General features: G+C 46.2%; 2 protein-coding genes across 2 annotated transcripts in view; both read left to right on the forward strand.

Moving 5' to 3' along the window:
- The window catches only part of LOC119450054 (elongation of very long chain fatty acids protein AAEL008004), a 391,994-nt gene that overhangs the window by 300,979 nt on the left and 63,049 nt on the right, over positions 1–27,966 (forward strand). The gene's annotated exons all lie outside the window — the stretch shown is intronic.
- On the forward strand, positions 2,838–11,943 carry LOC119450059 (mitochondrial 2-oxodicarboxylate carrier). The gene is made up of 4 exons (XM_037713415.2): positions 2,838–3,295; positions 6,490–7,044; positions 10,084–10,311; positions 11,264–11,943. Exons 2-4 carry the CDS (start codon positions 6,637–6,639, stop codon positions 11,540–11,542), a joined length of 915 nt encoding a protein of 304 aa, XP_037569343.1. The 5' UTR covers positions 2,838–3,295; positions 6,490–6,636; the 3' UTR covers positions 11,543–11,943.

Consider the following 27,966-nt stretch of genomic DNA (forward strand, 5'->3'; position numbering starts at 1 on the left):
GTTTGCGAATCATGCCAACAGCACGCGCTGCCTTAGACCTAACACGTTCGATGTGGTTGCGCCAACTAAGTTTCTGATCGCATATAACGCCTAGATACTTAATAAAGTCACGCTGAGGGATTATTTCTTGACGGTATTGGAGGGAGACATTAACAGGTATATTTAAGGGAAATACAAGCAACACACTCTTGCTAACATTTAATGTCATACGAAGATCCTCAAGCCAATCTTCAAGTATTGCTAAATATGATTGTAATATTCTCTGCACTCGCTGACGCAAAGAATGCAACGTCGTCTGCGTAAACATACACCTGTATATCGTTACACAGTGGAATTGAGCTCATGGGAATATTAAACAAAATGGGAGAAAAAACGGAACTCTGTGAAACTCCCCTGGACTGATTATATTTTGACGTCGAAACACCGCCTTGGGAGCAATGGAATTTTCTACCTCTTAAGAATTCATACATCTAATTTTTAATATATGGAGGGAAATTCATGCTCTTTAGTATATCCAGGAGCATGACATGCTCTACACTGTCGTATGCCTTAGCTATATCAAGAGCCACCAGCGCTGCAAACTGTCGCCTGTGTCGAGCAAGCTTAACTAATACGTCCCTCCTAATTAACGTGCGCGCACCACATCAAGCATCCCGGTCTAAATCCCACCTGACATGAGATCAGTAATGTGTTATTAGTTAAAAACCTCATTATACGGACGTACAACACTCTTTCTATTAGTTTCATAATATTAGATGTTAATGCAATGGGCCTTATGTTGTCCAAATGCAATCCCGCTCCTTGTTTCTTAAGTAGGGGGAGAATCTTAGCAAGCCTCCAATCTGGAGGAATCCAACTGTTCATAAGGGAGTAGCTGACGATATTAAGTAGGCCCTGTGGAGACACGTCAAATAATATTTTTAGCATGCCCGTTGTTATACCATCTGGATTTTTCTTTTTCTTCTTCTTCTTTCTCGGGTTTTACGTGCCAAAACCAGTTCTGATTATGAGGCACGCCGTAGTGGAGGGCTCCGGATTAATTTTGACCACCTGGGGTTCTTTAACGTGCACTGCAACGCAAGCACACCGGCGTTTTTGCATTTCGCCTCCATGGAAATGCGGCCGCCGCGGCTGGGATTCGATCCCGAGTGCTAGGATTACCAGCAGTGTTGACTGCGAGCACTGAACACCACGTCGTTACTACAAAGTGCTTACGCATCAGTCAGATAACTCCCCGAGGAGATTCTACGTAATTTTCTTCTGTCTTCGAGGCACATAGTAGTTGTGTGTCTTTCTCTTCTTTCTTTGTTTCCTTTTCGCTGTAAGTTTTCGAAACCATGGCGTATAAACTTGTCCAAACAGAACATTATTAAGTCCATACGGTGCCCTACGCTAAGCGCAGGCGCTTTAGGCTTGACAGGTGTGTGGTATAGAGCTTAAGAACTCGCAAATGCTTCCTCAATGCAACTACTGAAAAAAAAAACGGCCATCTTTTCTAGACAGAAGTTTCACTGTAGAAAGGAGAGTATGTTGATACAAGAAAGGGGTAAGCGCGATGTGGGGCCCACTTTTTTATCGTGGTGATTCAAGCATGAATAAAAGCACAGGATTGGAACGAAATGCCTCGTTTAACAGATGTTTTAAAATTGAAAGGTACCTGATGTGTCAGCGGGTATTTTTCGGTCCAATAATTACATTCTTGCCGTGCAGCAATGCGCCACTTCTTCGTATATACTGGAGGCAACAGCGACCATAAACGCTACAGCATTATTTCCTTGCTCACCCTTTGAAAACAACTTCCTGCAGAGGCAGTGGCAAAAAGGAAAAGTAGGACATCCTTCAATTTAGTTTTATGTTTTTATGATATTGCTCAAAACTTTTTTTTAGATACTGAATTTATGATGTCAAACCTTGATCAAGATATATGAACGCTTCGTTGTGCATTGGTATACCTCTCGTAGCTTACAGAGCCTCGTAATAAGAAATTACTAGCTTTTTATGAAAAGGAAGTCGTTAAAATAATGTTGGCTCATGCGCAACTTTTCGGAAAAGGCGGAGAGCAGAGGTTGTAGAGCGTGGATGTGCTTTTAACTCAGACTACTGAGGTATGTGCACCGAAAGGAGGGAACATATTTGCTTGCGATGTCATCAAAGCTGTCTGAATGGTTATTGTCCCACCTCCCTTTCAGTTTTATTTCCTTCCACCCCCCTCCCCTTCACAAACACACACAAATAAAGAGAAAATAGCGCAAACCACCACGGTTGATAGGCCAATAAATAGTGGAGCAAGCAAGAGGAAGGAATAAGAGCACGAGGAAAATATTATTGTAGCGAGAAAGCACAGACGAATAAGACAGGGCGAAAGGGAACGATTACAATTGCTGACTAAGACACTGGAAATTTACACGCAAGTCATCGTAGGTAGATAAAGAGGCAGTCAGGGTGGCAGGGGTTTGTCTTCATAGTCGTTTACCTCAAGTTCAGGACGCACACCCACTGATCGAATGAGTCTGCCTGAGAGTTCGGCAATAGAAAAAAGAAAGAAAGATAGTGAAATAATTTTCTTGAAGTGTGGGTTACCTGCATACGTTTACCCCTTCTCGTCCCGTCATTGTGGTGGGATGAAGGTGACAACTTCGAATACAGTGGCGCGCACCCACTGAATTCCGAGTGGTCTCTCCGAGAGTAGCTCTCTCTCTACGGGAGATATTGCAATAATGGGGCATAAATATCTCGTATCCTCATTTTCACCCTTTTTATTCCTTTGATTATCTCTTCCGACGAAGCGGCGTGCTGTCTGTCGCCGCAGCGGCAACCCCTCGCGATGAAATTTAGACAATGGCTGCCGGCTCACGTAACAAAGGAACACACAGAGCGGCGGGCTTTCTGCCAGCACCCCGTCAGCCGACGTCAGCCTCCGGATAGGAAGCGCTTGCAAAGTGACTCGCTCCGGTTATCGCTTCGTCGTCTATACATCACCAATTATTGCACCGCCGTGTTTCAGCGCGGAGGCTCAGTCCTCGTCCTCTTCGAACGGCTGTGCATGCGAGACGGACGGGCGTCACTCATCGGCAGTGTGATCGCCGTAGCAGCAGCGGTGACGGCTTGCGTGGCTTCGCTGCGCCCGGCGTGGTGACCTACTACCGCTGCTCGCCGACCGGCCGGACTTCCTGGAGGGGCCCGAAAAGAGTCGCCGACCGGCAGCGGCACCGTCTTGTCTCCCTCCCTTCGACCTTCCGATGCTTCGCGGCCATGGATAAGAGAGGGGGGAGCCCTTCGCCTCTTCCGCAGACAGGTTTGTGTGGTTGCTCTCGCCGCCGAATCGCTCACTCTATAGCGTGCCGTTGACTGAGATATTGAGGCGAGACGACAGGATCGCGGTTTTCGGTGACAGCAGCTCAGGCTGTTTGCGTGAACTCCGAGGACTCCGGAGGTGGTCTGAGCTGCAGCGGTGAAGTCGATGTCCTAAGCGCCTAGGAAAACACACAAGGGGCACTACGTTGTTAGCGATTGATGGAGTTCACGATGTACGAATACACGTAAAGCAGCCGAAGACAAAGAATTGGGATTCTCGGGGCATGGAGGACTTCCGTGTCTCGCGTGCCGTATTCACCCTTGGCAATCGAGTTGGCATCGTTGATAGCTTCGCCTCTCCGGCATTTCCGTGCCCCATACGATTGCTTCCGCTCGTCTGTCCTCACGAGGCTGGGCCGGTTGCGATGAAGTCTAGTTCATCATCGTCTAGACGTTTGTGCCAGAGCAGAAAAAAAAAGAAAAAGTAGGAGGCTTACACTATGGTGTCGTTTTCTTACTCAAAGCGACTTCCATCAGGTAGGACGTCGCGCACATAGCGAAAAAAAGAAAACACAGTTGTCCCAAGGCGCGTGATATAGAACGACACCGTTGCATTGGCCTTGACACTGACACAATTTCAAAGAGGTCACGTATCCCCATAGGCGGTCGTACACCGCAGATATATTTATATGCTGTTCGCTGAATATGAAGCGTTCCAGGCGTTCATTCACGCATGTCGTCAAACGTAGCATGACCCGGCGAAATGTATCTGTTTTGAATGAATTCAACGAATAGTATCACCTCTGCCTGAGAAACATAATTACTTTTACTGTACTTGATATTTTCTTTTTTTTTTCAGTACAAAAAAAGAAAGCTTGCGCGTAAGAAAAGTACTTAGAGAATGAAAGGTGCTGTTACAGCGATTTGCAGAGTTTTCTTTGTCCATCTTTTGTCCATGAGTGTTGAACCACACGTTCCAATGATTCTAGATTTATCGCCGTTGTAGCTAAGAGGAGGTCGCAGTGTCAAAAATGCAGCTGCATATCAGTTATCAGTGGCGGTGCCTCACGTAATAACTTAAACTAGCCCATCTGTCTAAAAAAATTATAGACAAGAGAACAAATTTATGATTACCAAGAAAGTGCACGCTCATGTTAATGCTCTGGCAAACCCATATGTCTGTTGTACAACGTTTCCTGAGTGTTAGGCTTTCTCGATGAAAGCGAGAAAAAAGAAAAAAGAAGAAAAAAAAACGAGAAAGAAACTAGACAATGACAGAAAGAAAATAAACGGTAAGATCTTGAATTACATTTTTATCGTTGCAGACTGTTATAGCGGTTGTCATGCGTATAATGCGCTTAAAGCATTTCCTTAGACTCTCTTCTCTAACGAAAACTATCTTTATTGAACGCGCTACATGATTACCGTGATTACACGAATAAGACAACGACGAAAAACGAAGGCTTCCTTTCAATGCGGATGGTCTTTGATATGCAATCGACGCAAGCAAGACGATGCCTTCTAATCAACCTTATCTCGCGAAAAAAAGAATGCTTTAAACCCACTTCGTCACAGACAGCACGTGAGACGGAGGCTTTATGCTCGCGAAATGCGTATCCGTGATAATGGACGGTTATCAGCGGCTTGGCACTCCGCAGCTGTCTGTCTAGGACGCCAAATATCTCGCACACCCGCACTTGCCCACGTGAACTCGTGCCACAACCTAGTGGAGACCGGAGATTACTTTCCCCCGTTACAGGCCGCCTTCATTCTTTCTGCCACGTGCAACGGTCCAAAGTTTCCCTCTGAAATCTTGGCGCGAGATTAGCGTCAGTAAATGTGCCTTCGTTTTGTACATGGTTCGATGAACGGCATGAAAAGTACACCTATGCAAGTGAGCGAGAACAAAGCGGGAAATATGCTCGTAGATATCATCGCTTCATGTTTTCTTATTGTCATTAATTAATTAAATTCTGGGGGTTCGCGTGCCAGAACCACGATCTGATTATGCCGTAATGGGAGACTCGGCATAATTTTGACCACATGGCATTCTTTAATGTGACCCCAATGCACGGTACATAGGCGTTCTTGTCCTCATTATCGCCCGCATGCTATAGGCAGGTCGAACATATGCTTCTTGCCATATGTTTGTGGTACTTTCGTCATGAGCCGAATTTAGAACGTCGCATAAGCCCGTTCGTCATATGAATACTTTACAGCCAAGCTGTATACCTCTCGTTGGTCGGAAAATTTCGTGGCGTAAATACAAATCTCCAGGTTAACAATTGAAGGCAAACGGCATATCTTTCTTTGCAATCAGGCATACAGCATATATATATATATATATATATATATATATATATGTGTGTGTGTGTGTGTGTGTGTGTGTGTGTTGTGTGCGTGCGTGAACGAGAAGAAAGGGAACCGAGGGGCCCGATTTTTAATACGCATATCATAAGAAGCTACAAACAATAACACCAAGGACAACATAGGGGAAATTACTTGTACTTAATAATTGCATTAAAGAAAATGATAAATTAATGGAAATGACAATGGATGAAACAACAGCTGTCCGCAGGTGGGGAACAAACCCACGTCTTCGCATTACTCACTTTCTGCCGCAGTGTTCGTGACGCCTGCGGCAGAAAGAATGTTCCACATCCACCCTATGGTTTGTGAGTGGTGGCGCTGGATAACACTCCCAGGGTTAGTTCTAGTTGTAAAACATAAATACCCCAGACAGTGGATGGGAAAACGGCTCCGCGGTAGCTCAATGGTGAGAGCATCGCACACGTAATGCGAAGACGTGGGTTAGTTCCCCACCTGCGGACCGTTGTTTTTTCATCCATTTTCATTTCCATTACTTTACCATTTTCTTTAATTCAATTATTAAGTACAAATAATTTCCCCTATGTTGTCCTTGGTGTTATTGTTTGTTGACTTCTTATGATATATATATATATATATATATATATATTGACGTCACCACTCTTTCATATATAAAAGAGAGACCCGTCTAGCAACTCACTGAGTTCACTCTAAGACTGCCATGGTAGACCACGGTAATTAAAGACACCAGAACAACAGCGTGAATCCAATGCTCGACCATGTGTGGTGTTTGATACATCTTCGCTGGACATTCACGTTCGGAGGGCGAGATGGCGGCCAATTTTTTTCCCTTCCGTGCACTTCCAGGTGAGGATGTGCCGGTCCTCCAAGGAGATCCTTAGTGGCGTGCATCTCAGCACCTCGGGAATTCGTAACAGTCGTGTCACCGTCGACGCTGAAGGAAACACCCAGCGACATCGACTACGAGGCGCACGGTAGCAGCGCGCCTTCACGATGTCCGAGTCGTCCGAAGGCAACCGGCCGCTAAGACTCCACCACAAGGCCGCCGTGCAGTTCTCCTCGGGCGCCGTCGCGGGGTTCATCGAGGTGTGCGTGAACCATCCTTTGGACGTAGTCAAGACGCGCCTGCAAATGCAGTCGGCAGACGACCCGAACCGGTACAAGTCGATCGCCGACTGCTTCCGGCGTATGACCAAGTCCGAGGGCGTGCTGTCCATCTACAAGGGCATCGTGCCCGTGCTCGTGGTCGAGACCCCAAAGATGGCGTTGCGGTTCCTCGTCTACGAGCAGACGAAGCGCGTTCTCTCGCCCCACTTGTCGCTCGTGCCCAACAACCTCATCTCAGGTTTCCTGGCGGGCGCCATAGAGGGCATCGCCGTTAACCCGTTCGAGGTTGTCAAGGTGAGCACGCTAGCTGCTCAGCATAAGTGTCTCAAGGCGAGGCGCACGCATCGCTGTATCACGTCTTTCATGTTGACTTGCGCGGTAGCTACGGATGCAATCAGCCAGTAGTGTCGCTGCGATTGGCCGCCGTCATCATCATCATCAGCCTGTATTTATGTCCACTGCAGGACGAAGGCCCCTCCCTGCGATCTCCAATTACCCCTGTCTTGCGCTAGCTGATTCCAACTTGCGCTTGCAAATTTCCTAACTTCATCACCCCACCTAGTTTTCTGCCGTGCTCGACTGCGCTTCCCTTCTCTTGGTATCCATTCTGTAACTCTAATGGTCCACCGGTTATCCATCCTACGTATTACATGGCCTGCCCAGCTCCATTTTTTTTCTCTTAACGTCAATTAGAATATCGGCTATCCCCGTTTTCTCTCTCATCCACACTGCTCTCTTCCTCTTTCTTAGCGTTAGGCCTAACATTTTTCGCTCCATCGCTCTTTGTGCGGTCCTTAACTTGTTCTCGAGCTTCTTAACTTGAAAGTTTATGCCCCATATGTTAGCTCTGGTAGAATGCAATGATTGTACACTTATCTTTTCAACGACAGTGGTAAGCTCCTAGTCAGGATTTGGCAATGCCTGCCGTATGCCCTCCAATCCAATTTTATTCTTCTGTAAATTTCTTTCTCATGATCAGGGTCCCCTGTGAGTAATTGACCTAAATAAACGTACTCATTTACCGACTCTAGAGGATGACTGGCGATCCTGAATTCTTCTTCCCTTACCAGGTTATTGAACATTATCTTTGTATTCTGCATGTTATTCTTCAACCCCACTCTTACACTTTCTCGGTTAAGATCCTCAATCATTTCTTTAAATTCGTCTCCACTGCTACTGGATAGGACAATGTCATATGCAAACTGAAAGTTGCTGAAATATTTACTGTTTATTCTGACCCCTAACGCTTCCCAGTCTAAGAGCTTGAATACTTCTTCTAAGCATGCAGTGAATATAACATTGGAGGGATTGTGTCTCCTTGCCTGACCCCTTTCTTGATAGGTAACTTTCTACTTTTCTTGTGGAGAACTAAAGTAGCTGTGGAATCTTTGCAGATATTTGCCAAGATATTCACGTATGCCTCCCGAACTCCTTGATTACGCAATGCCTCTATGACTGCTGGTATCTCTACTGAATCAAATGCTTTTTATAATCAATGAAAGCCGTATAGAGAAGTTGCTGGTGCATCGCAGATTTCTCGATTGCCTGATTGATGACATGAATATGATCCATCGTAGAATATCCCTTCCTGAAGCCAGCCTGTTGTCTTGATTGGCTGAAGTCAAGTGTTGCCCTGATTCTATTGGAATTTAACTTTATGAATATTTTATAGAATACTGCAAGCAAGCTAATGGGTCTATAATTATTCAATTTTTTAACGTCTCCCTTCTTATGGATTAGTATAATGTTGGCATTCTTCCAGCTCTTTGGTACACTTGAAGTCGTGACACTGCGTATAAAGAGCCGCACGCTTTTCAAGCATGATATCTACTCCATCTTTGATTAATTAAATCGACTGTTATTTCATCTTCTTCAGCAGATTTTCCCCTGGTCATGTCTTGGAAGGCCCTTCTAACTTAGATAGTTATAGAAGGAGCCTCTGTATCCTATTCATCACTACTTCGAGTAAAAGTAGCTTGACTGAACAGGTCAGTATAGAATTCTTCCGCTGCTTTTACTATGTCATCGAAATTGTTGTACATCTGGCCGCCGTACATCTGCGTAGATGTGTTCAAGGCGTTTTTTTTCTCATGACTCGTCGGAGCCGGAAGCAGGTTCAAGACTAGGTAAGCTAAACCGTTTCATGGCGTCGGAACGGAGACGTGGAAGTGCTGGTGATCAACTGTGGCAGAGCTTTCGGGCACCTCATGGGTCAGCTCGTTTTACCTGCCCTCACAGTTCGGGGACGAATGTGACGACAGCCTTGTTTAAGCATAGCATGGCTCTGGAGTGGGAGTCACTGTTAGCATCAGCGAATCAGGATCGTGAAGATGTGATTACACGTCTCCTTGTGCCCCACGTGCCTTTGCGTCACAGCGTTGTCTGCTTGCTCTCAAGCGCGTCGCTTAGAGTCTCCTCCACTCCAGTGCTTGATTATACTGTGCGGCGTTCTGCAGTGCTTTTCGTGGTAGTTCACACACCTCGCTGCTTCTCCCTGACCGTGTACGACTTGACTCAATTCCCCCCCCCCCCCCCCGCAAAAAAAAAAAAAATTGTCGCAGTTTCGCCCGAAAGGCGGAGCATCGATGCAATAGCAAATTTGGAGACAGCTATGCGAATTAAGGATAGTAGTTTTGTGGGCCGTATAAACTTTTAAACATTCGCTAATAACTATATTAACAAGCATGCTGTCACGCGCGCGCACAAAAATACATCAACACGTCTCACTCGATGACCACGCAGACTCGCAGTCAAAAACGCTGGTGTGTCCATATAATTGCTATCGCAATAAAAATTCTTACACACGAAGTGTACGTGCGTACCGCCGTCATCCAAGCTGAGCCGTCTCATCCATTTCTGGACACCCCTGTCCTAAAAGGAACTATAGGAACGGGGATATTGTAATTCATCACGTCTTATAAACATTCGGCACAACCGGCCTCTGAATGCGGGAAGCTCCTGCATCGGCGCATCGGGCCATTGATAAAAATTAGTGGTTTATCAAGTGTGATGACTGCTAGGGCTTAACGCCCCAAAGCAACAGAGGAGCTATCGAAGGCGCCGTAGTGGAGAACAACCGATCTATTGGGACCATCTGGGACCCTTTAACGTGCACCAAAGTCGCTGTACATTTTGGTCCCCCCCCCCCCCCCCCCTTCCCCATAGGAATGCGGCCGCCAGAGTCGCCAATTGAACCCGAAGCCTTGTGCTCATCACCGGAGAGCCGTAGCCACAAAGCCACCGCGATGGGCGTATCGTAGAAAATGTGGTTTTACTGTGATCTCTCGCATCTGATCAGAGTTAATAAATAATCTCCGATGAAATGATTCGCAGGTCCGGTTGCAGACTGATCGAACTCTAGTGGCGGCGCAGCCTAGCGCCTACTCGGTGGCACGACAAATATACCGCACGAACGGTTTAGGTGGGCAGGGGCTCAGCCTGGGCCTCACCTCCAATATTTTCCGGCACGGTGTCTTCGTCATGTTCTACTTCACGATCTACGCCAAACTCAAGGAAGCCGCACCAGAGTTTAAGAACCAGCATCAACAAAACCTCTACAAGGTAAAATCTTGCCGGCGAACGACGGTATAATGCGCACAGCAACACCCACAGCTTGAAACGATGTTAAAGACCATGAATGGCAACACGAAGTTATCGTCATGCATGTGGTTGAATGATTAATAGTTGTTAACGTCCCAAAGCAACAGTTTGGCTATGAGAGACGGTGCAGCACAGAGCTCCTGGTTATGACAACTTGCGATTATTTAAGCCGTACACAAACATTACAGTATACGTGAGCGTTCTTGCATTCCTTGCCCTTCGGAATGAGGCCGCTGCGGCTGGCACTCTAACAACGTCGTTCTCAGCAGCGGGACGTCACAGCCTCTGAGTTCATGTCACCGCAATAATAGATGCCCTAATAAATAAAGATAAAAGAGTGATCGGGACAAGAAGTCAACAAAGCCCGTTTATAACACGCAGATCCCATTGCAATAGAAACTGACGCTCCAACTCTCCATCAGCTTTCACTAGGGTAGTTTCAGTCCGTGCGCCGGCGTTGGTAATATTGGCTTAGCGAAGTTGCCTATGTCAGCCTTGACATTGCATAAAAATTTAGCAGCATTCGTACAACAGACCATGGACATCATTCTCTGTCTCTATAGGCTTATCGCTTACGTTTGAGGTGGACGAACAAACTCTCAGTATCGTTTTAAACTTTTGACGATTGATAAAGCGGTTGTCATGAAAGGACTATGACCGAGGGTTTTATCTACTTAAGTATGAGGATATTTACATGTCACGAGTCAGCACGGTGTGTCATGGCGAGGAATTTCGGCCCCCATAAGCCGAATTCGGAAGACGCCAGAATTAAAGCCACATAATTATTTCACCTTGAAATCTTTTCAAGGGATTATTTGTCCATCATGGCTACATGCCCTGTGTTTTGCACCAGAATTTTGTTCTAGAGCTTAGTTAGCCACACTTTTTTCAGTATCAGCATTGCTGTGCGCAGGTTGGCACTGGCCTGTTCAGCGGTTGCGTCAGCACGGTGTTCAACATTCCCTGGGATGTGGTCAAGAGCCGCATCCAAGGACTGCAGCCCGTGCCCGGTGAGGCGAAGTACAAGACGTGCTGGCAGAGCTTCAAGGTCGTCTATCGCGAGGAAGGCTTCCTGGCACTGTACAAGGGCCTCGCGCCGAAGATGTTGCGTCTCGGCACGGGACATTCACTCATCATAGTCCTCTACGAGCACATCGTTGAAGTACTCGAGGCCATGGCATCCAAACTGTGAACGCACCGACCAACGGTGGCCGCTCTCTCTCGCCGAGCATGGTTCTTCCTCACGTGTCTGTTCTGTACGGGTTCAAGAAACAGCCGGGAATGGCCCACGTCCTGGCCATTTGAGTGATGAAGTTTCCAAATAGCCGATTACTCGCGACGTACTACTGACAGTGACGCCGGCACGGGCTCCGTGGCTGCAATTTATTTGTACATCGGAAAAGGCTGGGGCCGCACAGAAAGTGTCATAGTTGCTCCAGGCATACTTCCACGTACGGTTATAAAAATAAGAATGTGCTGAAGTTAATATACACTCAGCTGGGACTCTTCGCTTTAGACTTAAGGCAATAAAGTGACAGTGATTGCACACGGTAGTTTACCGTCGGGGCTTAGTTGGCGTACCCTCAACACCGCGCCAATAGTGAGAGCGTGGCTTATCTTCTGTCTTACAGCGCATTAGTGCATGTTTATGTATGTTAAAAAAAAGCGGGGCAGCTTGCACTAGTGGTGCCAAGGCTGGAGTAAACAGCGGAGCTGGTGATCGACCTAGCTTTTCTTCTAGGTTTTACTAGGCATGGCTACTTTTTTCTAGGAAATGCTAAGTGCTGCTAGGCACGGTATTCCGAATCGGCTCGCCGCCGACGCGCAGATTCTCGCTTGGTCGCGTGACGCGCTTCAAGATGAGTGGTGGCTTCTTCGGGTGTCCGGATCTTCTTTGATCGTCCCATGTCAAGGCTACATGTACTCGCCACAGAGTCAACGAGAGTTCTGCCGCCGTCGCGGCGGCTCCGAGCTTTACCTCCCGGTGAGGTCTCGGCCAAGGTGCGCCTCCACACTTGCCGGGGCGTGGCTGGTCGAAACCCGCCGAGCCGCCGCCGTAGGCGCCTGCTGCAGTCACGGACACCGCGTGCGTTCAGCGCGAACTCGGGGAAGCGGGGAAACGCAAACGGCGTCGGCAGCAGCTCTGTGCGTTGCTTCGTTGGCAAGGAGGTTCTAAACCTCCTTGCTCGTTGGTGGTGCTACAATTTCTCTCTCGCTCTCATTTTCTCTTTCTCTCTCCCGGGCATAACGCGCGCCGCGTGCATGCTCTCCTTCCCTCTCCTTAACGTCCCATGTGAAGGTAACAGGTGCATGGCACGGAGAGGAGGCGAAGCACACAACGCTCCGCGAATTGGCGCTGAGCCGTGCTCCCTCAAGGGCTGCAGAAGATAGCGCCAACCTTTCCCTTTCCCTCAAGAACCACTTATCATCATGGTCGTTCGGATTGGCGCTGAGCCGTGCTCCCTCAAGGGCTGCAGAAGATAGCGCCAACCTTTCCCTTTCCCTCAAGAACCACTTATCATCAAGTGGTCGTTCGGCAACGCATAATGACGTCATCGTTCAGCGAGGTTTTTTGTAAACGCCCCACAGACTGACGGTCGGCTTAAATAGCTCCACTGTTAAAGTGTATTATTCAGGACAATGAATGATTGCTGTGTTCCCTGAACTTCCAACGACGCATTTCCAAGAAATTGGGTGAACTTCTAAGTTGACAGTCGGGCTACGGAGGCGGAAAGCGCACACACACCGACCCCTCGAACGAAGCAAAGTTGCTTGCGTTGCTTGATAAGCATACGAAGCTTACGTACTTATTTTATTGCGATAGCAATTATATGGACACTCCAAAGCATATTTCTGCCGTCGCCGTCGCCGTGAGGTTCCGTATGATGTCAATGGAGATGAAATCGTCGCCACGATGATGATGATAAGTGGTTCTTGAGGGAAAGGGAAAGGTTGGCGCTATCTTCTGCAGCCCTTGAGGGAGCACGGCTCAGCGCCAAAGTAAAGCCCCTTGATGTTAGAAAGTAGCGACACTCTCCCCCCCGCGCGCGCTTTCCTCCTCAATTCTCCTCGGATTTCTCCCCCTCACCGGGCCGGCGCGGCGCTGAACCCTCCAGTGGCTCGCTGCAGCCGCATTAGAATCAATGCGCGCGCTTGTTTATTCGGCCCTTTCAAGCGTTGTATGGGAATTTATCCCTTGTGAAACTGTCATGACGAAAGTACGTTTCCGATAGAACGTCGTGACATTTTTTTTTTGAGGACGCTTCGATAAATACAAGCGGAAGCGCTCCGAAAAAATGAGTACCAAGCAGTGGCTGAGCTGTTTCCCTCTACGTCGCCACTTGGGTTGTCCGTAACGCGGAGGTGTATTTGGTGCATACAATATAAGCAGCGTAGAGTATAAACTAGAATTTGGTTCAAAATATTCGCTCTTAAAATGCTCAGAGAAGATAACCAAGAAGAAATGTGATAGTTTACTTAAAGTGAATTCGCCAAAATCAGTGGGCCAAAAGCCTTTGTACCAATGCCACTGTGCAAAATACGTGCTGTGTTTGCGAAACAGCCAACATAGAACTTTACACACGCGCCTGTATTCCGTCACTATGAAACGACGAGAAATTACATTCCATCACCTCTGGGAGTAACCTAAGTCTCTCTCTAAAAAAACAACAACAACAACAACAAAAGGCTGATTGCTTACACGGAAACTGCTAAGACTGGCACTTGATAATTAACTTACAGACTTCAAGATGGCAAGTTAATCAGAATTGAGGGAGATTATCAGAAGCGCGTGGCTTGTACTTAATGAGCATGCGCGAATAATACATAATACCACTTATCTACATATATATTGCGGTTCATGCCTTCGCAACATAAAGTACGTAAAGAAAAAGAAATGCTCGCAGTATTGAAACTTTGCAAAGATACAATAAGCACGCAATAAGAGTAAAATAGTTCCTTGGCTTCACAAGTATCAGGCGCAAGGATCACACGCACACACACACACACACACGCGCGCGCGCGCACACACATACACGCACACACGCACGCACATACACAAACACGCACACACACACGCACACAACTACAAAATATGAGTTACAGGCATTAACTCACAAATTACATACATTTGAAAACTAACGCACGCGCGAAAACACAAAAAGCTTTGTCACGGGTCGAAGAGTCAACAAAAATTTGAGCCGACTCACTTTAAGAAAAAAACTATATGCACAGTTATCGGTGCTCTGTATTGAACTGAACGAAGAGTCCGGCTATGCGAAGAGCATTAAAATCTTCATGCAACTTCATCCGCAAATATGAGGAAAGCTGCAACATTCGCCTCGCAAAGAACGGCGTGCTTAGAAGGGGCGAAATCTCTTCTCCAGATGTTATGGAGCCACTGCTTCCGACGCACGACATTCCGTTCACCTCGGGGGATATAAAATAAGGCTTGCCCTTTCTCTGACCTGCTGCTGCATTGAAACGCGCAGCAGCAAGGTATTTTCACTGAAAACGAAGCTCAGATTCCCACGAAAGGATGGAAAAACTTGGGAAACACACGTTCGGAGCGGCAGGGCGACCACTACTTGGACTGCTCATGGCGAGCGGGAGAAACCAAAGGCGCGCGAAAGCAAGTTCCGCGCAGTTTTCGTGACGTCAGGGTAACCTGACCGGGTAGTCTCGCGCGCCGCAGCCATTCAGCGTGGCGGATGCGCTGCCTTCGCGAAAGAGGGGGAGAAAAGGAGGAGGTTGACCGCGCCGGCGAGGGTGTGGCGGCGTAGATCAAAGCGTGTCGCTACTTTCTAACATCAAGGGGCTTTACGCCAAAGCCAAGCGCGCCGCCGAACGCTGTATGCGCGAGTGAAAGGGCGCGAGGGACGCGCGCGCTTTCACGGGGAGTGAACCCACGGCGGAGAACAAACGCGCGTTCTGCGCCGTGCTCCCTAATGGCTGCAGAAGTAGGCGTCTCTTTCCTCCTTTACAATCACCATATATGTAGAGCAAACGCGCCTTCTTCCGACGCGCGAAAGGCCGTGGGGGGAGGGGGAGGGAAGGGAGGCGACGTTTAGCTGCGGTACCAAGTGCCTATTTATATCAGAGGCTCCGGCAACAGTCACCAACGCCGCACGCATTTTGTGCGAACGCGGGCAAAACGCCGACGGCGTCGACAATAGCTCTGCGTGTTGCCGGTGCTGCAGCATGTCCAAGTTTATACAGCTGATAAAGCTACTATCATTAATTACTCCGTATGACTCTCTACAAATTTGCTATCGCAATTGATGCTTCGCCTTTCAGGTGAAACTGCGACAACTTTTTTGGAGTCCAGTGCAACACCATTTTGTGGTTTTATTGCGATAGCAATTATATGGACACCCCAAAGCGGATTTCTGCCGTCGGCGTTGCCGTCGCCGTGAGGTTCCGTATGACGTCAACAGCGATCAAATTGTCGCCACGCGCCGAATGCTGTATGTGTGAGTGAAAGGGCGCGAGGGACGCGCGCTTTCACGGGGAGCGAACGCACGGCGGCGAGCAAAAAGCGCGTTCTGCGCCGTGCTCCATGAAGGGCTGCAGAATTAAGCGTCTCTTTCCTCCTTTACAACCACCATATATATATATATATATATATATATATATATATAGAGAGAGAGAGAGAGAGAGAGATAGAGAGAGAGAGAGATAGAGAGAGAGAGAGAGAGCAAACACTTCTTCCGTCGCGCGAAAGGCCGTGGGGGGACGGGAAGGAGGGAGGGGAGGCGACGTTTAGCTGCGGCACCAAATGGATATTTATATAAAAACGTTGCGAGGCAAGAAGGTGGTAAAGACTTCCGACGCTGCTCGACGAGTTTCCCGTTCTGATCTCGTCGAAAACCTCCGAGCCGCCGGGCGCCCAGAGGCACCGGCAACAGTCACCAATGCCGCGCGCGTTCGGTGCGAACGCGGGCAAAACGCCTTACTCCGTATAGCTCTCTACCAATTTGCTATCGCAATTGGTGCTTCGCCTTTCGGGTGAAACTGCGACACATTTTTATTGCGATAGCAATTATATGGACACTCAAAAGCAGATTTCTGCCGTCGGCGTCGCCGTCGCCATCGCCGTGAGGTTCCGTATGACGTCATTTGGAGAAGAAATCGTCGCCGCGCGCCGAACGCTGTATGTGCGAGTGAAAGGGCGCGAGGGGCGCGTCTTTCACGGGGAGTGAACGCACGGCGGAGAACAAACGCGCGTTCTGCGCCGTGCTCGCTTAAGGGCTGCAGAAGTAGGCGTCTCTGTTCTCCTTCACAATCACCATGTATGTAGAGCAAACGCGCCTTCTTCCAACGAGCGAGAGGCCGTGGGGGAGGGGGAGGGAAGGGAGGCGACGTTTAGCTGCGGCACGCAGTGCCTATTTATATCAGAGGCTCCGGCAACAGTCACCAACGCCGCAGGCATTTTGAGCGAACGCGGGAAAAACGCCGACGGCGTCGACAACAGTTCTGCGCGTTGCCGGTGCTGCTGCATGTCCAAATTTATACAGCTGATAAAGCTAATATCATTACTCCGTATAGCTCTCTACAAATTTGCTATCGCAATTGATGCTTCGCCTTTCAGGTGAAACTGCGACAACTTTTTTTTCTCTAGCCGAGTGTATACTTTGGCCTGGCAGCGTTTCGTACGCTTTGTGGCTAGCAGACGAGAAAAAGAAACCATGGTCGCTCGCCGCCGTCACTGTGGGGAATCGACGGATTACTACGCGTTCGCTTGAGGGCAGTAATAAAGTCAGGGTGCCCCCCCCCCCCCCCCCCTCATTTTGTAAGGAGGGGCTAGGCCCCCCCTCGGCAGCCCAACTGTACCCCTGCCGCACGCATTTGACAAACGCTGGAGGGGATTTTATCTCCACCTGTGCCTTGTGCAGGACAATTCCAACTGTTAAATTTTGCGATTAATGATTTAAATGCGATGAATTGGTTGACGTGGCATGAGCAAAACCGGAAAGCAGGTATTCTCATACTGCTGCATGCATTTTCTCGAAACACTGCACATGACGGTCACTACCCTTGTTCGACTAACATTCTTGGCACAGCATACTGTTTCATGAGTTACCTGAGCGTGAAGCTACCTACTAGTGGATTAGTGCAGAATCACATTGGTTTCTTTGGTCACTAGTTAATTTTAATTCGTTTAGTTGTGCATTATGAGTGGTCTTATGAGTGCTATTAGGGTTACAGAATGGATACCAAGAGAAGGTAAGCGCAGTCGAGGTCGACAGAAAACCAGATTGGTTGATGAAGTTAGGAAATTTGCCGGCGCAAGTTGGCATACGCTAGCGCAAGACAGTGGTAATTGGAGATCGCAGGGAGAGGCCTTCGTCCTGCAGTGGACATAAAATATAGACTGATGATGATGATGATGATGATGATTATGATGATGATGATGATGAGTGCTCTACACACACACACACACACACACACACACACACACACACACACACACACACACGCACGCACATGCACACACGCACGCAATAAAATTGGACACCTTGCATGACTTTTTGGTATAGCACACCACTCATAATGCCCAACTAAACGAATGCAAATTAACTATATCATTATATAAGTGAGAAGAAATTGTCCAGGCAACTTTTAGAACATCAAGAACTTGAGCGATGCTTCATATATATATATATATATATATATATATATGAGCGCGTGTGAGTGTGCGCGCTCTCTACTGGTCGCCACCCCCCCCCCCCCTCCCCTCCACTGAAGGGGGACTTTACGCCCTGCTAGAGGGCATCACCTTCATTTTGATGCTATCGACAACTCTCCGGAAAGTCTTTTGTCTCGCCGGTGTAGAATACCGAGCAGTATGCTTATGGTTCTCGGTGAACGAAGAACCATTTGGAAGGTAGCACCAGTAATGCCTCGTATTTAATCCCAGCTTTACCAAACCATATAAATATGTGGTGAAATTATCAAAGAAAACCTAGTTGCAAAAATTAAACGCTGCAGGCTGCTTCTCCGTACTTGCTGACGAAACAACGGATATTGCTGGAGTCGAACAGCTTACCGTTTGTGCAGGGTACCTAAACAAGGATGCCAACGACATTGAAGAAGTGTTTTTAGCTTTTGTGCCAATTCAGGACCAATGTGGCAGGGCTCTGGCCGACACCATTATAAAATTTCTGCTAGACTTTGGAATTAACATGCATAATTTTCGTGGCCAAGGTTATGATGGTGGCAGCTCGATGGCTGGTAAAACGAATGGTGTGCAAGCTGCTGTTCGCGAGAAATATCCAGCCACACTATACACATATTGCGCCAACCACTCCCTCAGCGTAGTTCGCTGTGCGGAGTGCTCCATCACAGATATCCGAAACTGTTTCGGAACGCTAAAGGCAACGTCGAACTTTTTTCGCAAATCTCCTAACCGCTCACACGTTTTACGAGAAATAAGTTTGAAGAAAGACAGCAGATGTGTGCGACCTTGGAGAATTACACCCCAATTTCCAGCGAAGCTGTTCCTTTCGAACAGTTTCAATAAAAGTTTCAGTTTCCCGTATTTATATCGCATAGTTTAAAAGGTTGCCTGTATATGACTGTTCCGTTTGAAACCGACCTCTCTGCCTTTCTTCAAATAAACCTCTCTCTCTCTCTCTTGCACGCATGAAATGCTTTCGAGCGCTTCTTGTTGGACATTTTTAAAAAGCCAGTAATTCATTAACACACGTGTTACTTCGCCATAACATTTACCAAGGTGTCCTCCTCCCCCCCCCCCTCCCCTTCAATCAATTTTCACTAGATTTGATATCACTTGAGTTCACAGTTCTCCCAGCGCAGCGGGATAAATTGTGCTTTGTTCGTAAAACACATTCATAAAGCTCCGGATCGCTTGCTTGCGTAGTTTACTGCAAATATCATAACTAGTCCCCTGTCTTTGAAGTTTACTCACATAGTGCCCATACCGCGCCCTTTATTTTCGCCAAATATAAACAATGTGTCTTGTTTAGTTCACCGAGGACGTCGCTGAAACTAACAAGGAACACCTGATGACGCATGAAATATAGGGGGCAGAACGACGGCTCAGTAATTATTTGCAACGCTTATACCTAAACCAGGAGTATAAAAATTTTGTCGCACATTGAGCTTACCGTGACACCCCTCCCCTTTCCACGAAATATAAATCTGTTGTAACCAACAGATATGTCGGGACACTGGGAAGCATTGATGAAAGTGGTCATTTCACACGCTCTATCACTTGAGTAAGATTTTCTTTATTTTTTACAATGACTTGCTTGATCCAACCTCATTGAACTTCGCACCGAGAGTTTTCATAGCGTACCACCAATTTTCGTTGTTTGTTGTCTTGATGACGTTTATATTTCTGGCAGGACAGTGGGTTCGATTCCGCCCCACGCGTTAGACACGTTCATATATCACACTAAAGTGCTTGCATACGTAATTTATTGCGAAAGTCCCATATACCCATCTATTTTGAACATTACCTACACATTGCCTGGTCCTCAAAGTAACAAATAATAAAGAAGCTGCTTCCTTTAGTTCAGTGAGCACACCAGGCGAACCCAATATATCACGCATGAAAAAGTAAAAAAGAAAGAACAATGCGGGTTGAATAATTATTCGTAACCCTTCTAAATAAGCCAGAAACGTTAAAATTTCGCAGCGCATTGTGCTTAGAATGCTGCCTATTCCGTCAAAGTATAAAATAACTGAAATGTAGAGTTCTCTTGGGACATTGGAAACCCTAGCTAACAACAGCCGCGCGATACTTTCGAATACTGGAATAAAGCTTTTTTAAAGCTGTATTTGATCAGCATGCATTTACATCGCACATAAATTTGGCGTATTGTCCCTCCATTTGTTCGCAAGATTTGACCTCACTTCTAGTTGTAACTATGACAGCGCAGCCGTCTATTCTACTGGAAAAGGCGAATTTAACCCACTCATTTGGAACATTGCCTACACATTGCCCATACCATGCCCCTAAGTTTCTCCAGATATAAACAAGATGCCTTTTTTAGCTTACCGAGGTCACCGGAGAAACAAAATACGCATCTCGTATGATGCACGAAAACACATGGAAGAACGAGTGTTTAGTAATAATCTGCAACACTAGCATTTAAGCAGGAAAGTGAAAGTTTAGCAAGGCATTGCGTTTAACATTCTCCCTGTTTTCACGGAATTTCAAGTCCGCATCTCGTGCAGTTAATTTAGGAGTCTGGGAAACATTTATACTAGTGGCAGTATAGCACCCTGGAACACTTCAATGAGTAACTTTCTAAAAAGGCTGTAATGAACCAACACAGAATAAACATATATCGCTCGTCACTCAGAACATTGCTTCGTACTTCGAATAAATATAAACACCGTGCCACGCATAGTTTAACGAGGATACCGGGGGTAAACAACTAAATGCAGTGTATAACGCATAATAAATTGGGAGAAAGCGAGTATTCAGTAACTGTTTTTCGACCACATAAGCAACCTACACAATTTGAAATTCCGGAACACGTCACCAAAAGGTGGCCTTCATTTCTTCAAAATATGAAATGTCTGCTGTTATTGCTCCTGCCGCGAAACGAGTAATAGTGCAGCTCTTATTTAGAAACGGCCTGAACATGAAATCGCTCAAATCAGAAGCAACACATACGTTTAGAAAAACTTCATGTCAGTGCTCTATTGTTATTGAAATGGCTCTGCACGTTCGACCAAGGTCGTTTTCACGAAAATATCTACGGTAAGTCGTGATTACACAACGAAATTTGACAGTTAGACATGTAAGTGGTTTGATTAAATATTTTTGATGGTGGTAAGATACTGAAACTGCAACGCTACGTAGACTATCTCGACGGAGATTCAATAGTTCCAGCATTTGATAATCCAACGATTTCATGCCGTATAAGGCACACCAATCGTTGGGTAAGGCTGATTATAATACTTCAACCGGACCTCTCCATCTCCTCGCCCGCAGGTTAAATATAGCAAGCCAATGTGTTTTCAAATACGGTTAGGCGTTTCGAGAAAACGAGGCATGGTGCAAGCACCGCAAGCGGCAATTTGTTAGGGCGCAAACTGTCCAGTGCCAGGCCTTCTCCGCAATGCGAGCGTGTACGGCGAATCCGGCGTTTCGCCCGCTACAGCGCGTTACGAGGATGCAGAAGAGACAATCCTCGCTGCCCAAGCAGGGGATACGGACTAAAGAAAAGAATTACTTACGCGGCCACTCTATCAGGCCAGTGGGGCTCTACAAGAGGGCTCCACCCGAGAATAACCACACCACTCTTCGTACAATAAAGTTTATTCATCAGCATCATCTATTAGGATAGAAAATTCAGCTTCAGCTGTAGTTTTGTTGGACTTTCCAGCGTGCCCGCTTTCAAAAGTGGGGCGTGATGTGAAAATGGCATACTTTGCCCCCCCCCCCCCCCCCCCCCCCCCCCTGCCCCTTCGGTAGATATGCCTATGCAATACGCTCTATCATATGGTTTGGAAGTGCAACGGGGTCACGGAGGTACAGTGAACTATAGTGTAACGGAGGTGCCAGCAAATAGAGCACCCTTTGAAGAGCTGTGGGAGTAGTTGCTGACTATCGGAGGACCAGCAACCACTGGTGGACCGAGCAAGGTGGACAGCCGAGGGCCATAGCATACCAGTCCGACTAAGGAAGCCACACACCTGAGGGCGACATACACAAAATCGCCGGCTGTATTATTAAGCATGAAATGCTTTTAGCTCCCGTTGTCGGCGACCTTCTAGTGACCTTGAGCGAAAAGCCAGAGCCGTCATCCGGGCACTCAAACGAGAATATCCCTGCAGTCAAACGAGAACACCCGAGCACTCAAACGAGAACAAAACGAGATCATCCAGGCAACCAATCAAAAGTTTCTCACCTTAGCCAAGCTGTTCAACGAAAAACAGGATTAAAGAAGCACGGTGAAAGAAACAAATATAAGATCTCTGGTGCTCCGGTCAAAGGTTAAGAAAATGCGGTCTCTGGCCCCCAACGCTTTGTACAGGACCGTATTACATACGATCCTGTACAAAGCGTTGCCCCAAACAAGTTTTAAAAAATCTTGCTTCGGATTTCTTCCTAATGTTTGTTCCCAATATCACTCAAGCTGTAACTTCTTGTGCGCGGAAGTTTTATTTCTCATTTCCAATAACAACGTTCAAAAGGCAGACAGAGGGCACCATATACTTGATACACAGGTTTGCCTGTGCTCTTTTTAACGCCAGCGGTCCGTGAGTCGGGAGCGGTCCGCGACAAGAAAAAAGCCGGCAGATCCCACTCCCTGTGGGAATCGATGTTACGCGAAGCAATGTGCAGGGAGCCTACCAAGTTAACGAAACGCCCATGAGAGCTCCAAGACGTAGGCAGCTGTTTCATGACCTACATGACACGCATGTCATGACATTCATTTCATGACCTATCATTTATGGTCGTCTTACACTCTTGTCATACTATGCCAATTTTGGTACATACCAAGTTAACGAAACGATCATGAGAGCACCAAGACGTAGGAGGCTAGATAGATAGATACTCTCAAAATGGCAAATGTTCGCCAAGAAATGCTTCGCATTTAAATGTAGCGACAGATGCCGAGCGCGCTGCACTGTTGGAAGAAAAGCGGTTCAAGGCGGCGGCACCACAGGCAGCAAAAGACGCCATATGGTAGCAATTTCATGCTTACATCTACTCCCGATTACGGAAGAGCCAGCATTTTTTAAAATACAGTTTAGTTCATCATCGTCATTTCATCATCAGGGCACAGCAAAAGCGACACACTTATCTTTCATTCAACAGACAGAAAATGATAAGACAACGAACAGAAAGTGTCTATATTTTTAGATGCCGTAAAATTTCGAGCCATCGCCAACCCTTCGATACTTTGAGCAACGCAGTTCTCGTGCACACATGAGTTATGGTGGCTGTGGGCGACATTTTATCGTTAAATTACCCTCGTCAATGCACCCGTTTACTAGCGCCAGGGGCTGAGAAGGAGGGGGCAGTGGGGAAGGGGCTCGGTAAAAATGCACGCAACTGCTTGTAAACTTTTAGGAAGCATAGAGGCTCTGTTGTCAGAATGTATGATGAGGCCTGGGATACTACGGTGATTCATTCTGGAGGGTCATTTCTCTTGTCCCATAATTCACTGAAGTCTCGCGAAGATTCCCTTATGGGCTCAAATTTTGACGGATATTTTCTGAAGAGGAATATTATCTGTATGGAACATAAGAGGGGGGGCTTGAAGCACGCTTTTCTTCGCAGTGTCCCAGACCTAGGAGGTTTAAAATTTCGACATCTGAGTTTGTAGACGTTACCGTGACAAAATTATCCACGTTAAGATGACAAAGTCATCTTCACTGCACATGAATCGGCTTCTGAATCAGACCGTATAACATTTTCTATGATTAAATTATTGTTTAACTCTTTTCCAAATGAGCTCTTAAATATAGTTAACTGTTCACTGCGATATACATGGATTCCGACCTCTTGGAAAATTGCAAAAATTGTCCTTTTACTTAAAAAACAAAACCTCGGTTATGTCTTGGACAACATTGGGCCAATTGCACTTACATCAATTCTAGTCAAAATTGTAGAAAAAGCAATCCATGTCCGCCTCAATGAATTTACTTCTTCTCATGGTATTGTGTGCTCGAGACAAATAGTATTTGGGTCTCAGTGTTCCATATGGTCAGCTCACGTTGATTTAGAAAGCCGCGTTCGACTCGCAGGACTATCAGGAGATGTATCAGCATTGGTAACTTTAGATATTGCAAAAGCATATGACACTGTCGAACATGGAATTTTAATTTCTCGATTAGCAAGATGTGCTGTTCCATACTATTTAGGGGCCTGGATACAAGAATTTCTTTCTAGTAGAGAAATCTTTTGTTTCAATGATGGCGTGACATCGGGTACCCATATACAAACGAGAGGCGTACGACAGGGATCAGTTCTTTCATCCACTTTGTAATTATTTTGTTATCTGCCGTGCCAGCTCATCAGGATGTGCAACTCTATCCCTATGCTGATGACATTGCATTTTTCTCCTCATCACGGGATATAAGTACGTTATACCAAATCTTGCAATCATATTTGTCTGAACTCGAGTCCTGGCTGGACGGACTGTCTTTCTCGCTTAACGTCAAGAAATTCTCACTACTCGTGTTTCCATTGTCAAATCCTGTTTTTATTTCTCTTCATTATTGAAATGAGCCGATACCGCAAGTTGCAACATTGAAGTGCTTAGGAATAACTTATGATGGTAAGCTAAACTGGCAGCAGCAAATAGAAGCAAATGCTAACAAAGGAGAACGTGCAATGGCATTGTTGCGCCGGTTCAGTAAAAAAGACACAGGGATGCGTAGAACTACATTGCTGATGATTTATAAACTTTTTTTTTTCAGGATGTGCAACATACAAGCTAAGACCTTTAATACTACTGGAAAGGCAAGCGCCTGCGTCTCTGCCTTGGGCTGTCAAGTTTTGTGGCTAAAGATGTGCTTTATCGGGAGTCTGGAATTATTCGATTGAATCCAGATTTAAGCAACTTACTGTCCCTGACTTTCCTGAAGCTTTACGATGCATCCCTCTCCCATTTGCAACCCGTTTTCATTAATTCTCCCGATACATTTTTCAGAACAGGTTGGCGGTGTTACCGACAGCCGCAAGTTGTTTTTGTTCAGTCGCTGTTACCAAAACTTCAAGTTCGTCTACCGAGCCTGATTTCTCCAAAATCTAATTCGTTCAAGGTAAAGCTGACTTTTGATGATATTTTTCCAAAACACGCAAAGCTCCTTCCTGCGCGCATACTTAAAGGTCTCCTTCAAGATCATCTTAGTCAATTTCCGTCTCACTTGGATATTTCTAAGGATGCATCACAAAATTTAGAGAAGGCCGGTGTTGGCATCTTTTCGAATCAGCTTAACTGGTCTTTTGCTCTCCGTCTCGCTGATTGCAGTTCAATATTTCTTGCAGAATTTCTGGAAATTATTCTAGCCATCCAAAAATTGGGTGCACAGAATTGTAAAGTAATAGTGGTTACAAATGCGCTTTCGGTCTGTACACATTTAACTTCTAATAATCAGTCACACCTGCTGAGTATAGTTTCGACTCTTGCCCCGGGACAATTTGTCTTCAGTCCGGTTTGTCTGGTTCCCCGGACATAGTGGAATCTTTTTTTTTTTTAATGAATCAGCTGAATCGCTCGCATCGTCATAACTAAAGGTCCTGTCATAAATTCTCTTCCTGATTTCTCTTTTATAACAGGAGCTAGATTTAAACGCCTTTTATTGCTGAATTGTAATGAATCAACCATACTTTCCGCAGATGATTTTCAACATCTAAAATTTCGGTGGAACACGAGCAAATGCCTTTCACGCTAATGTGAGGTGATGTTATCAAACTTCCGCTGTAGAATTATCCGCCTAAAATTTTCCCATTATAGATCTGGTTTATCCATCACTGACCTCTGCTCTTTTTGTAATGAACCAGAAACTATTGACCATTTCTTTCTTTCTTGCCGCCACTTCTCCTCCCTCCGTAGAATGTTCCTCATATTTCGAACTAGAAATCTGGGTTTAGCAATTACAACACCAAGCATTTTGTATTGTGGGGCCTGTCAATTAGGCACAAGCCAAGGTTCGATGATCACTGCTGTGCACAAATTCACTGAAACATCCGGAAGGTTACGCTGCTAGCGTACCGTACGTGGGACATTTTATTTTTATTTTTGTAATTAGATTACTTTAATATTTTTATTTAGTCAGTTTATGTATAGGCCTTCTCAAAATCTGTGTTATCAGTTAGTTGCCAAATGCTTCGTTTAGATTGCTCGCCTTTACCCTTTTTGCACGTTGCTTTGTGTACGTTTCAATCCATCCAGTGTGGCCAATACCCCACCTGGCGAAGAGCCATGTTTTGAGGCAACAACAGCAACATAACCGCGATTTGCTGCAGCTCAATTTCCCGATGATGAGAGTCGGGGTAGAGTTGATAGAGTGCCTCGATGCGACCCATAGACTTAATATGATGCGACCGCTCCACCGCTCCCGTTAAGCCTTACTCCCTGCAACCTCGCAAGTTGCTTCCGCCATCTCTTGAGCGTTTTCGTCACTAAGCACAGCTCGTGTCCTTTCGGAGCGTCAGATGGCGTACCAGACCCTGGGAAATTTGAGAAATACAGCTTTTTCAATAATAAATAAACTGGTGGTTTTACATGTAAACATTTCGACATAAACTAGATGTGGGTAAATGGGAGGGGGCAGCTAAGAGAATGATGTAATGTTAGTGTTGTACGAAATACAAGGTAGGTCAGTGTGTATTAATGCGATTGAAACAATGACTAGATATCTCGACCGACAAAGTACTGCCATTAAGGGCACCCCTCTCACGCGTCATCAAACAATAAATTACTAATAAAATTTGCCCATATAATGTAGGCTTTTAGATATCTTTAAAACACGCTGACCTCTTAGTAGCGCGTGATATTCGATGGTTTCTTTTTCTTAAATTTCTTATATTTGCGCTACTGTTCTTTCACCCACTTGGTGTGCGCCCATCCTTGGCCGATCCTGCAGAATCGGTATGTGCCACTGTGGTACAAGAGGTGCAGAACCTTCGAATGTATTTAAATATATGCCGTACTTTTCTGTACTTCCTCGACAAGCATCATACATCGCCTTCGTCCTCGCGTCATCGCTGCGTCGAAGTCAAGTATACAGTGAATCGATCCGCGTTATTTAGTGATTTACATTTCAGCATACCTACGAAAAGTGTGGTGCGTAAACATAAAGATATTACATGAGAATAAAGTTGGGACCTGTGCTGTGCATAAAAATATACACTGCATCACATTCACGTTTCATATGACGAAAATAAGCATAACTGCGCTCATCGCGTTTAGTAGTAAAGCACTTAATTATACAACCGCTTCACATAGATTCGAACATATGTACGTTGGATATGCATAATTTTTAGAAACTCCTTGCAGGCACACTTATTATTATACAAATCTAATTTGGCGGCACAATGTTCACGAAAAACGCTTACAGCTAGTGTATGCAGTTGAATAAGTGCATTCCACACGCTTATAAACATTTGCCACACGTTCCAGTGGCTTATCAAGAGACAGGAGAAAAATATCTTGTTGTGAGAATTATTTTTTGATAACTGCCAACTGTTCTTCGCCCATGCCCTCTGGCAGTGGCGCACCGACGGGGGGGGGGGGGGGGGGGTCGGTTGTTGTAACCCCCCCCCCCCCCCCCCCCCACGTGTCCAGCCCCACCAGTACAACGTGTACCTTTAGCGCGCTGTTCACTTTGTTATTACAATTTAGGAGGTGTCTTGAGGTCGAATTCTCCTGATTAACAAGAACACTATCACTGTCTTGTATTTATTCATTCACGCTTAAATTACTTTGATTCACTCTTACATTACATTACGCTGAAGAAATAACCGTCGTCATCATCCTTTGTGTCATTATATTATTATAATTATTAGGCATTTTATTCGCTGTTGGATGCCTCTGGCTAAAGCAATGAAATTGCATATTATGCAAAGTGCTTGCCCCCCCCCCCCCCCCCCCCCCCCCCCACACACCACACACACACCCA

Source organism: Dermacentor silvarum, chromosome 4 (genome assembly GCF_013339745.2).
Source record: "Dermacentor silvarum isolate Dsil-2018 chromosome 4, BIME_Dsil_1.4, whole genome shotgun sequence".
Lineage (NCBI taxonomy): Eukaryota > Metazoa > Arthropoda > Arachnida > Ixodida > Ixodidae > Dermacentor > Dermacentor silvarum.